General features: G+C 37.6%; 1 protein-coding gene across 3 annotated transcripts; it reads left to right on the top strand.

Moving 5' to 3' along the window:
• Nucleotides 1–79: 79 nt before the first annotated feature.
• On the top strand, nt 80–12,865 carry LOC6560787 (protein spinster). Of its 3 annotated transcripts, none has more exons than XM_001987670.3 (9): nt 80–879; nt 7,303–7,660; nt 8,735–9,061; nt 9,161–9,422; nt 11,610–11,708; nt 11,791–11,907; nt 11,979–12,123; nt 12,224–12,360; nt 12,700–12,865. In XM_001987670.3, the coding sequence occupies exons 1-8, from the start codon at nt 558–560 to the stop codon at nt 12,322–12,324; spliced, it is 1,731 nt and encodes a 576-aa protein (XP_001987706.1). In that variant the 5' UTR covers nt 80–557; the 3' UTR covers nt 12,325–12,360; nt 12,700–12,865. The 3 variants fall into 3 exon arrangements, with proteins under 3 accessions (XP_001987706.1, XP_032590411.1, XP_032590412.1); XM_032734520.2 differs by lacking the exon at nt 9,161–9,422 and adding an exon at nt 9,606–9,867 and having other exon boundaries at nt 120–879; XM_032734521.2 differs by lacking the exon at nt 12,224–12,360 and having other exon boundaries at nt 121–879.
• The last annotated feature ends 480 nt before the right edge of the window (nt 12,866–13,345 follow it).

Raw genomic sequence — 13,345 nt, forward strand, 5'->3', positions numbered from 1 at the left:
ACAGCTGTAAAAATCGACTTGATAGCAGACTGTTAATAACAGTTCAGCAAGCGTTTTGCTTACAAATGCCATCGATTCTATAGTTGTTTCAAGTTGTTGAGTCAGTGCGGGTGTGTCGCGGAAATAAAGTTAAGAAATATATAAAAGAAGCACTGCAAATGCATATATAAGAAAACGCCGCATTCGATTAGTCAACACTGCAAAATAATAAGAATACTCACACGTATTGAAAAACGCAAATTAATTTTCCAATTGAGAAGAACAAAAAGTTATCAAAGAATTGAAACGCTGCCAAAGTATTTTAAAGTGAACAAATAGAAATCTGCCACCAACACATATTTTCACATTCTCGCTTCCCACTCAACTTCGTGCATCGCGTGTGCTTTTACGCGGCATCTGTGTGCCTGTGTGTTTGTGTGTGTGTGGAAGAGAGAGAGAGATTGCAAAAATACTTTTCGTATTATCGCTCGCTGAAACAAAAACGAAAAAGGAAACTTTCGAGTTGAGTTGTGTTGTTGTTGTTGTTGGTGAATTGTGTGCAAGTGCAAGGCACGTGAATGTCGCAGAAACATCATCAGTCGTATCAACCGCTTCCAACTGCCGCGGCCGCCATGGATAATCCGGCTATGAGCAACAGCAGCAGCGGCAGCGAGAGCAGCGTTAACTTTGCCGCAAGTGGACTACCTGCGACATATTCGTCACAGCAGCTGGTGACATCCGATTCGGAGTCAATGGAGCGACTTCGTCTACGTGGGAATGGCATCAATGCAGTAGAGCCTTCTGGGCGTCTCTCTTCCATCAATCGGCAGCAATGGTTTACCGTTATTGTTCTTTGCTTTGTCAATCTCATCAATTACATGGATCGCTTCACAATTGCGGGTAAGTTTGTACGACCAACTCCAATTTAATTGTGGAGAGAAATTTCTATTCCAATTTTATAATGTTAAGTGTGACCCGCATGCTGCGGCGCTAATTGCTGACAGCTACGTCACTTTCCCTAATTGAAGCTGAAACTCTTCTGCTAACACTGGGCGTCTTCCACTCTCTCGCCCTCTCTCTCTCTCTATCTCTATATATATGTCTCTTAACTGATAATGCAAAACAAATGCGATTATGTTTGTTACGTCACAGCTTCTAGTATGTAAACATTGTGTATCTAGTGTGACGTTAACAGACAAATTTTAATGCTGAGATGACTAATCACATTTACATGCTTGAATCATACGACCAGCCTTAACGTGTTTCTTATCTAATTTTGTTATTGTTGTTATTGCACTCTGCACTTATTCACAAGTTTTGAACTGAGTGCAAAACAATCAATCAACAATCTAGTTAAATTTCGTACAATCTTAACACTTTTGCGAAGGGCGCCTGACATGGCGTGATGGAAACTCATTCGGTATATTCGATCAAAGGTTATAACTTTATATATATGTATATATATTATTATTTTTTATTAGTTAATTAATTAAGGATCAAATTTAATTTAACAAAAAAATTAAAAATATTTATAAGATTTCTTCCAGAAATTGGAATCGGGCGTTTTTTTAATGCGTTCAAAAATTTCCTTATGCATTTTTTGGCTTTTAAACACAAACGATTTTGAAATTGATAAATCATGCAATTTTGTATACAATTAGGTGTTTTATAAAAGTCGAAATTATTTATTACAGCTAACAACACACAACCACACCCAGCAAAACTATTCAAAGGAATTTTCCACGTTTATGTTTACAAACCGAAGAGACAGAGAGAGAGACGCATAATAATCAGTTGCGTTTTGCCGCTTATCAACTTACATTGAATACTACGGGGAGAGGGAGCTGTGTAGCATTACGGTCTATACTCATTTCAGTCATATGGCGTGATTATTGCGTTAATCATTTCTGTTTTGCACTTACATTTAAGGCAAACAAATGTAAGCGAGTTAACTGCGATTACGATTACGCTAGCCGGGTTAGCTGCTGTTAACCACTTAAAAAATGAGGAAACTAGCACTAAACCAGTTGTGTTGTTCGTCTCAAACGATAATTTACTGTCGACATCTGGTGTAATGTGATTTACTTTATCTATATGCAATTGGGTTATGAAATTAATAAGTCATGCATATTCAACCTTTGCCAGCTGAATTTGTTTGGCTCTTAACTTGTTCGTCACTGCTGAAGTTTTACTTTAAAGCCAGATCAGCAGTTTGCGCAGCAAAGCAGCGAATCATTAAACTTGCCATTGATAACAGTGCATTAAGAATCCAAGGCCGTTAACCAACACTGACATTTAAAAAAATCACATGACTGGTTAATTTCTCATGTGTTTTTTTTATGTTAAGCCAATATGCATGACAATTTTGAATTGTACAATGATTGTTAGTCAACTGTACAGTAATGCAACAATAACGGCGCCGAAACTCATTAACCAACACTAAGACTCTGGCTTTTGCAAATTACTTTCGTTAAGCCTGTAATGGGCTACCAAATGCTCAAATCGTATGATTTTTTAATCAGTAATACGTAGGAAACTCATGACCAAGCACTCAGGAAATTGTATTTTATTTATATAATATATTAAATAAATACTTATATGGGCAAACTGGTGTCGATAAGTGTTACATACATACAATATCCGTCATGCTGCTTATTACTTTTGCGATTATTCATAATTCACAATCAGAGCAGAGTCAGTCACAATCACACATATCTCTCTCTCTCTCTCTCTCTCTCGATGGTTCACTGCGGGAGTGGCCACATAATTAGTAAACGATTCTCCCCATATGCGTTTGTTGGCATTTCACTTATTTAGAATGGTAGAATCATGCATTAAGGGTTGCCTGCAATCAGTTGCTAAGTTAAATAAATATACGTTCAAGTGATTGTTAATATATAAACTGGTTGCTCAATCTCAGTGTTTTCCCCAAGGGACGTTCAAGCCTGATCTCTTAACTTTATGCTAATATAAGCATTGCAAATAAGAATTACATTTTTATATCCAATAAAATAAACAAATATAAGTTATTAGATAGTTAACCCATCTGCGAACTGCCGTGGATACGTGCACTTGCTTGCTGATAAGTCGGTATCAGTTAAGCGTTGTCAGTTAACCACCAGTTGTCACACATAATCAACAGTTATTGGCTGTGTGGGCGTAAATTGAAATTTAATACATTTAAGCAGAGTGCAGCAGGTGTGTGTGCCACGTAGATATTAGATATTGGCCTCTCGAAATGTGGCCAGAACGGTATTCAGCCACGCGATATAAATTTGCTCTACAATAGTCAATAGCCTTCATTTGTCCAAAATGTATATTTTTGCATTCGTATTTCAGTTCCACACGTATTTCAAACCGTCAGCTCATTAACATTAAGGCGACGGCGATGTGTTGAGAAACATTTAGCCATATTGAACACTGGTGCTCGACGCATAACTTGGGTGTTACATCGCCCGATGTTTGGGTATGCTTAATGATATACATTTGATACATTTGCTTATTATGGCAAACCACAGTTGGCCTCTGCTTTTGACCCCACATGAGCGCATCAAATCTGCTCAGACTTTTAAATAATCGTATGATGATGACTCGATCAGGTTACTTTTTGTTTTTGTTTTTGGTTTTGTTTTTTTGTTGTGTTGTTTCATTTATTTTGTTAATTTTTATTGTACACATATCGCATCATATCGCCTGATCTTTTATTGTTGTTAAGTAAATTCATTTGTGCAATTCACATTCCCAATATTGCCTTTCATTCTCTCGGCAAAAGCAAAAATCTTCTGATGACAGCTGTTGACATTTTTGGCTTAAAAATAAAATATATAAACGACATGCACTGAACTTTGTTTCATATGCTTTGAAAGATACATATTTAAATCTAAATATATATGTGAACATAAACACACATATACAAATACAAATACATATAAAACAGGCCATTCTCTAGCTGCTGCCTTTCGACGTAATCTTTTGGCCATTTTCCAAAGCAACAAAAACAAACAAAAAATCATATAAAATACTTGGCTCAATAATTGTCAGCAGTTTTGTGCTGTGACGCTTGCATTTAAAATTTAACTTGAATTTGTACTAAAAACATAATCGCTTGTTGCCCAGATGCTGCTAAATCGCAAAAATATTACGTGATATAGTTGGAAAATTTAAATATAAATGCGTCGTCTTTGTATCGTTATCATTTGGGTATGAATTGTGCATTTTATTCAAGACTATTTTTTGCATAACAATTTTTGATTGTTGTTTAAACTGCCTCTTGAATTCCCAGACAAAACTTTCGTTTCATGAGCTAAATTTCACTGCAAGATCTATTTAAGCGGCCCATAGCGCCCATAGCGTTGAGTCACAATTATCTCATAATTTACATTATGTAAATTTTCATGAATATGCCATCATTAGTAACATAATTTCGGGAAATCGTTACTTTAAGAAATTGAGCTGCTGAGATGTGAATACAAAAAGAACTTATTTTGTACTAATTTCTTGAGTAGCAGTGAAGAATTATATATACAGCGGCGCTATTATTTCTTATCTTCTATCTTATCTAGACTAAATTCACAAGTTGACGACCTAAGCAATCAATACTTATCTAAGAGTGGTCTACGCCTTGAGAATATGCAATATCTTAGTCCTATCTTATTTATGACGCTGCACGTGGAACCATTTACTTATCGGCGGCATCCCGACAGAAGGTGCGAAGTCGAAGTCGGCCGTACCTCTGTGCGGAGGCCAAATAAACATGTGGGTGCATTTTGTGACATTTGGTTAGGTAGCCTGAAATAAAAGTGAGGTTCAACAGAGATTGATTGGCAAGTTTAAATACTTTTTGTTTTCTAAAGTGCTGGTCACACTGTACTTAACAGTTCAATGGGCTGCACTACAGACTTTTAACAACAACAATTTTACATAAATATATAATGTTATTACATTTATATGTGCTAATGAGCTTGTTGCACCTTCTTGCACCTGTACCTGCTTGTACATACGTATGTGTGCATATGTATGTACATAATTACCTATTAAATAGGGACATATGCATATCCATCTCTCTCTCTCTCTTTCTATTTCACAATATGTAATTTTGTGGTTTGTGTTGCATTTTTTTTGCATTATTTTTGTATTTTCTATGTCAATGACCGGCAAAGGTAAACGACGACGGCAGTGACAAAGACAGACGGACAGAGTCGGCGACAACAAGAGCGAACTGCAAAAAGAGCACAAACACAATTAGCAACAACAACATAAACTAGCATATGTAAAGAACAACAACAGCAAGCGGCAAGAGAGGTGTAAACATTGAGAGAGGAAGCTGTGCTTGAATATGAATATAAGCTTTAGCTTTGTCATGATTATCGATGCGCGCAGCTTTTTTCTTTAAAACGATTTCTATTTTCTTCCATCATGCTTGGAGCTTACAAAAGAAAGTTGCATGTGTGAAAAGCAAGCTTTCCCAAAATAAAAATAAAACAGTAAAATTATAAGAAACGGCGCTTAAACATTTTTATGTAATGCTTTTTGAAACAAACTCAAAATACACTGCAGACTTAGCTTGACGGTTGCATCTCGTGTGATATTTTCAAGGCCAGTCACAATCGCTTTCAACTCAGCAGAAACTTTTTCATTCATTCATATTAATGAGGCAGGGGCAAGAGCAGTGACTGACTTGACACAAGCAGTATTAATTCTTGGCAACCAACAACTGTCGCCTACAGCCAAGTTACTGCTATTAACTGGAAGTTTTTTAGGTTCCGTCTAGCAACAAGAGAGAGAGAGAGAGAGACAGAACCTGTCAAAAAGAGAGGAAGAGTCGAAAAGAGAGCATAAACAGGTTCTTTACGCGCAAGTTTCTATAACCGGCAAAAATATGCCGATCGCATTCTTGTTCGTGTTTTTTCTTTACATCTTTTTTGATTTTGCTATTCTATCTGCACAGCCATAAACAAAAGTGAGCCTTGTCATTTTTATACTCTCTGCCTCTGTAAATAATTGCGCTCTTTCTCACACACATACACATAAGTGTTTACAAACATTTGTGTGTGATTGCACAGCCCACATTGCTTGTATCGCGTGGCGCTCAGTTGGCGGCCGCACACTGTTACGTCACTGGCCAAACAAACACGCTGATTGGTCGAAAAACATCGTACGATAAATTTCTCGAAAAGCGAAAAGTGCAAAAGACCCAGAAACCGACGTATTTAAACAACAAAACCGTCATACGAATGCTTGTGGCTGCTGATTCACTTCGTCTGACTTCGTGCCACGTCGTCGAGCGCTCAGCGTTCGGCTTTTTTGTCTACTCTTTTGTACAACTTGTTGAGCTTTTCGGCCATGTATCGCTTTTGAATGACGGCGCCTTGCGGCCTTTCCCCTCGTCATTCCCCTGCCCTATCTCACACCACTGTGCTGTTGATCATCTTTGGTTTTTTAAATATTTTGGTTTTGCTATTGGGAATTGCTACGAATCCGTGGCACATATTTCCGTTAGTTGTTGACTCCGGCTGTGTTAAATGCCAATGCACGTAGCTTTTCAGTTTCCCTTGATTTGTGAAGCCCCGTTAAATATTTATACAAACACATATAAATAGTAGGAAATACATTGAAGAGTTATTGGCTAGGTCGTGTCGATGATATTAATATTCTAAATTAATGAGTCGCATATCCGTCTTTTAATTTGAATTCTATCTATACACACACTCATATGTATATATGTATATATATATTAAGGAAGTAGAAGATAATTAGCCAAAAAAAATTGTTAGCATGTCCGGATTTTGTGTTATCAGTTAAAAACAAAAACAAAAACAAAATAGAATACAATTTTTAACACATGACATTGGCAAAGCTGATAGTCGAAACAATTTCGATAAGCAGAACGGTAATTTCGTTTGCCTAGCTCCGTTATTTGTTTACATTTTAGCAATTAGTCTTAAAAAGATTGATGATTCACTATTAAGCAATTAAGAGACAACATTTTTTAATTATAATGAATTTCAATGTGTCATTGCTTGACTGAATTTGAATACGTCACGTGAGTTAGATCATGTCATATATTTTTCAAATCAAGAATTTACGAATTTAATTTATGAATTATGTATCTGTAAATGTATCTTTGGAAGCTGTTTGTTGCATAGTCTGCTGTTAATTCGCTTACGTAAAGCGCCACATATGCGGCTGTTATATGTGGTTAAGCAATTATCACGCCCAGCCACATTTAACAATCACGCGCCACTCTCAACAGTAAACAGTAAATCGTTAAATGCATAATCGTTTATCTGGCTAAACTGTATTAATTTTTCTTTTGATTTGCAGGAGTGCTAACGGAGGTGCAAAAAGAATTCAGCATAGACAATGATAGTGCGGGACTGTTGCAGACAGCGTTTGTCATCTCCTATATGATATTCGCACCGCTCTTTGGCTATCTGGGCGATCGGTATTCAAGGCGCTGGCTAATGGCCGTGGGCGTGGCCTTGTGGTCGACAACCACATTAGTTGGTTCCTTTATGGGCAGCTTTGGATGGTTTATCACGTTCCGTGCACTGGTTGGAATCGGCGAGGCTTCCTACAGCACCATAGCGCCAACGATCATCTCCGATCTGTTTGTGCATAGCATGCGCTCCAAAATGCTGGCAATGTTCTACTTTGCCATACCCGTTGGTTCTGGTTTGGGGTAAGTTTATTATCTGCATTATATACACTTAATGCGAATTAATTGTTATCTTTCGGCATGCTGATGATTAAATACCTTTGCAGATGTAAGATATATAAAGAAGTGGATCTTAAGCAACGATGTATGATCGTACTATACTTTAGTTTCTGGGTGGATTTATCTGAAAATAAGAAAGAATATGTCTAATTTCCAGGTTATTGAAGAATTAGTCTATTAGCAATATTATTACTAAGCATTCGTATTTTTAGACTTCCCCCATACACACACATTTTAAATAGCTTATAAATTCATTTGAAAGAACGGAGATTCTCGATTTGAGTGGCTTGCTCTACTTTTAAGAAAGTCGAGCCAGTAAATCTTATTACTTGTTTCTGAAAATTATGAATGATTTTTTTCTAAAATGAGGATTTTCAATTTATAATTTTTAGAAATGATTTTATTGATAATTTAAAATATTTCTAAAAAAAAAATGTAGAATATAGGAATATTTTTGGCATTGTCAATTTAGGGCAGGCCTTATAAAATTTTAAAAATTTGCAGCCAAATATTTAGAGTTTATTTCTTAAAGAACAACTTTCTATTTTTTTAGGGTGATTTACTAAAATCTAGGCCGATATTTTTTCTGAGTGTAGTGCTCCAAATAAATAGTAAATAAGACAAGGTTATTATTGACCGACCTCTCGTTATCAGTACTCGTCTGAGTCTGAGTCTCGAGCAAGTCCGCCTCATCACGTGCTGTGGGTGCCACCAGCCTGGAAACTTGCGATGGGGTGCAAAGTTTCGTTTAGAATCTGTCGTGAGAAATATTGAGTGAATTGGCCGACAATTTGTTTTGTTTGCTCACCTTTTGGGGGCAGTTTAAAGTTTAATTTGTGAATAAATTGTTTAATTTAGTTATTGAGTATTTAATTATTTTAACTCAATTAAGAAACGCTGCTTTTTTTAAGTGGGGTCAATTGCTAGAATCTCAGGGCTCAATTGACAGCCAATGCAGCAAATGTCTCATGCCACATGCCACATGTGTTATGCCCCCTATAACGTAACTAATCAACTCATCTCTTGTGCAACCCGCAGCTACATTGTCGGCTCAAAGACGGCGCATTTGGCCAACAATTGGCGATGGGCTCTACGAGTGACGCCCATTTTGGGCGTGGCTGCTGTCATCCTCGTCTGCCTGATCAGGGATCCGAAGCGCGGCGAAAGCGAGGGCACCTCCCACTTGGCGCGCACCAGCTTCATGACGGACATCAAGGAGCTGTCCAAGAACTGCTCGTTCATGTTCTCCACGGCGGGATTCACATGCGTCGCTTTCGTGACCGGCGCCCTGGCCTGGTGGGGACCTACCTTCATCCATTCTGGTCTCAAGATGCAGCCCGGCAATGAAGATCTTCAACTGGATGAGTAAGTATTTAACCCCAGCCCCTCGACCCCAACCCGGCCCCAACTTTTTTTTAGTAGCCACTATACGTTGTTGTTCATTCCAAAAAAAAAAACGAAAAGTGTCTCCTACATATTTGGACTTGTTGCGATGGCCGCTGGCCTTATCGGTGTTCCGATGGGCTCTGTGCTGGCTCAGCACTTTCGCAGCCGGATCGAGAACGGAGATCCCTACATCTGCGCCACTGGACTCTTCATATCGGCTCCGATGGTGTTTATCGCCTTGATTATACCGCGCTCGAGTGGAACACTCTGCTACCTGTTTGTGTTCGTTGCGCAGGTGGCGCTCAATCTCTGCTGGTCCATTGTGGCCGACATCTTACTGGTAAGACTGTCTGCCGATAAATGATAGCAACAACAACAGCAGCAGCAGCAACAACAACAACAACAAATCCCCTTAACGCCCCTTAAACTCATTTTACCTTGCACATTTCTAACCAAATTTTTTTTGCTGTTTTTATCAACAACCCAAAAAAAAAAAAAAATCCAATTCGATTGAAATATTTAGCGTTGCCTTCAAATTCGGGCTTATAACCATGATTGCTGGGCTGCTGGGCGTGCCAATGGGCTCATATCTATCGCAAGCGCTTAAGAAACGCTATCCGTCCGCCGATCCCGTTATTTGCGCTGTTGGCCTCCTGCTTAGCGCACCGCTGCTGACTGGCGCTTGTTTAGTCGTTTCTCGCTACACGATTGCCACATATATTTTAATATTTTTCGGTCAGTTAGCTTTAAACTTGAACTGGGCAATTGTTGCGGACATTTTACTGGTAAGACAACAAATAATCAACAATCAGATCTCCGATCACAAACTCCTAACCAAAATTTCAATTAACATCACTGCAAAAGATATAATTGTATCTAAAAAAAAACCATCTATTTATACATAGAATGTATTAACTATTTTGGGCTTTTGTAATCCTGCACTTTTATTAGAGTAATCAAACAGTTTCATGTCTCGTTTTCATTTGTAAAAATTATTAATTTTTTACTGTTATAATAAGCACACACACCACGCATTAAACTCACACACACACACACAACATACGTACACATTTTTGCTTACGCTGTAATTACATTTTTTTTTGGGGGTTTTAATTGATTTACCCTTTCAGAGGTTATTTAATTTATATATTTACTTGGTAATTGACTATAAACTCTTTTCGTAAATGTCTGGTATTTGGTATTTTACATTTTTAAGTTTGTTGCAAGCATTTTAACAACTTTTGGTTTTGGTTTTTCATCTCCTTTTCCACCAGAAGGAGTTTTCTTTCATTTCTACATCAAACTTAAATAAAATAAACGGGGCTAGCATTGGTTACCTCTCACACAATCTGCGAGGATAATACTAATATATCTCTTCTTCTTATTATTGCTTACACTCTTTGCATTCGTAATACCCTAGTAATGGGGCACCCTTGCTCCACTGCTGCTGGGGCACGAGCCACCCCCAAAAATGGCACAATAATCCCGAGGGGGCAGTCCCCAAAATGACAATCCACTAAAATTACATAAAGTATGCAGCTTCACTTTCAACCCTCCAAAAGCGAAATCTAAATTAAACCTCATAACACAGACACACAGAGCATTCTGTTGGAGTTTGATTAAACTTGAAATTCCCTCGCAATGAGATATTTTTATTATGATTTCTGTTGACTGACTCAGTCACGTTTCAATTTACAGCTGATTTTGACGTTGAAGTTGATGATGATGATCAGCTGTAAATATTCATGGGGCAAATACGTAGCACAAATTTAAAAACTGTGCCACACAGTTTGGTTTCGTTTGCTATTTTGGGATCGCAACAATTCCGTTCTTTTTACGCTTCCTGCTGCTGTCCACAAAAGTAGACAAAAAATACAAACTCAAATAACGAAATTTTAAATGGTTTTTCAACACGATTATCTAACAAACAAAAAAAAAAGAAAGAAAAGCTTTCAATTATTTATTTTGTATGCGTAAGAAGCGATGTTTATAATCTGCTTTGCTTATTATTTTTGATTATACACACAAGCGACACACACACACACATACATACTCACACGCCTACTCATTTGATTATAACAGTAAACAGTTAATGTGTAGTAGTATTTGATTTTTTGTTGTACAAATGTAAAGAAAATGTAGACAACATATTGCCACAGTCAAGATTTGATCCGTCGTTCAGTCAGTCGGTCGGTCGGTCGAGCGTATAGAACTGTTCCCAAGCGCACACGCAGCTGAACCCACTTTGATTCAAGTTTAATCGATGACACGAACCAAGTCCAGCCGGGCAACGCCTCATTCTAAAGTGGCGCCATCTCGTTTGAGCTTTTTGCTTGTCAAACTGATTCTGCAGTGACCCGAGCCACGCACGCACGCACACACATTTTACACTGCTTATCACCTGCTATGCTTTATGTTAATAGTTGTTGTTGTTGTTGTTTTTGTTGGTAACACTGCTTGTATTCATTTAAAGCTTTTTGGTATGGAACTAAATTGATTTGCTTCTTCTCCCCATTCTTTTTCATAGTATGTCGTGGTGCCAACTCGTCGCTCAACGGCCGAAGCCTTTCAAATTCTCATCTCCCACGCGCTGGGCGATGCCGGCAGTCCGTATCTGGTGGGCGCTGTAAGTAATTACGGAATTCTATTATCAGAATTCCTCTCATCTGTCTGAAGTTCTAAATGCAAAACTTGTCTTCTTCTTATAGATATCGGTTGCCATTAAGAATCATATGAGCTCATCGCCCAACAGTCCCAGCACCGTGCAGGGCTTGCAGAGTCTGTCGCAAGTGCTCGGAAATGCCACAGAAACCATTACGTCTCAGGTAAGCACTTTATTTTAATTGCAGCAATTGTAATATTTATAATCGAATACATAAAATATGTCTTGTTTCAGGCCTCTGATGATCTTTTGTCCTTTAAGTCGCTGCAGTTTTCGCTGTTCTCCACCACCTTTGTCGAAGTTATTGGTGGTATTTTCTTCCTGATCACCGCCTGCTATATAATCAAAGACAAAAACAATGCGACTCGCGCCGCTTTGGGTAAGAAGCATTCGTTCATACGGTCCTCTCTTGTTGCACTCTTCTAAATTTTCAAACAATTTTTTTTGGTTGTTGTGTTTCGCTGTGTGTTTCCCAATAGCAAATGATTTGAGATTGTCGGCACCGCAGAACCAGAAAGATATTTTCGAATCGGATTGTCTGGTTATATGCACAGATATTGCTTTGCAAGAGCGAGCGTGACAACCTTTAGGCAACAAACAGATTCTAGTTATTCTGGTAGCTATATATATATATATAAATATATTTTTTGCCAAAAATTCACTTTGAGCTCACAAAATTGTGTTTATCGTTCTTGTTACGAGTTCTTAACTAACATCCATGTTGAGAGGAACTGCAAGTACTCCCATAATCTACACACACACACACACACATATACACACGCCACACTTGCCACACGCTCTCTTAGTAATATTTGTTTTTTCTTTTCGTCCAAAACAATGTTAGATATAATTGTTGAGATATCGCCGCTTTTGACTGTCGTCCCTAACATTTAGATTTGTCTTTTATTTGTTTGCTGTGCTTGTAACTAATGCAATTCCATTTTATCCCTTACAGAATCCAATGGGCCGTTGGAGCAATCCAATACCTAATATCAGCCGATCCAAGAAGTTTTTCTACGCACTCATAGCGAAGGCATTTTGGATGAGGTGCTACTGACTGAGAATCATCTTTAATGTTAATTTATAAACATTTCATGCACACACACAAAAACATACTCCAGCGGTATATATATTATATAGATATAAATATATATATGTACATTTATATGTATATATATATGTAACTATCTATATAGTTTTACACACATATTTTACACATAAATTGTCGGATTGTTTTACGGCACATAAGCAATTTGTTTGTAGAGAAGGGCTCATGTTCCTATCAGGCAAATCGATAACTGGCATATATGCAGCCACATATATATATGCAGCTATTGATATTGGATCGCAAAGTCATATTCATTATACAAATAACCATCATTATATTTTACTACTCAATTACAATTAATACTAGTTCTAATGTCTATTGTATGACTAAAGCAAACAAAATGAAAGGATTACAAATTTCATACGTTATCGCTAAATGGCTACCCTAGTATAAGGTTAAGATTAATCATTATTCGATTGCAATTGTAAATATAGTAGCTCAGCATATGGAATTTTGCTTAACGCTCGTTTATCTCAGGCGCGAACGTATGAGA

Source organism: Drosophila grimshawi, unplaced genomic scaffold, assembly GCF_018153295.1.
Source record: "Drosophila grimshawi isolate 15287-2541.00 unplaced genomic scaffold, ASM1815329v1 contig_1369, whole genome shotgun sequence".
Lineage (NCBI taxonomy): Eukaryota > Metazoa > Arthropoda > Insecta > Diptera > Drosophilidae > Drosophila > Drosophila grimshawi.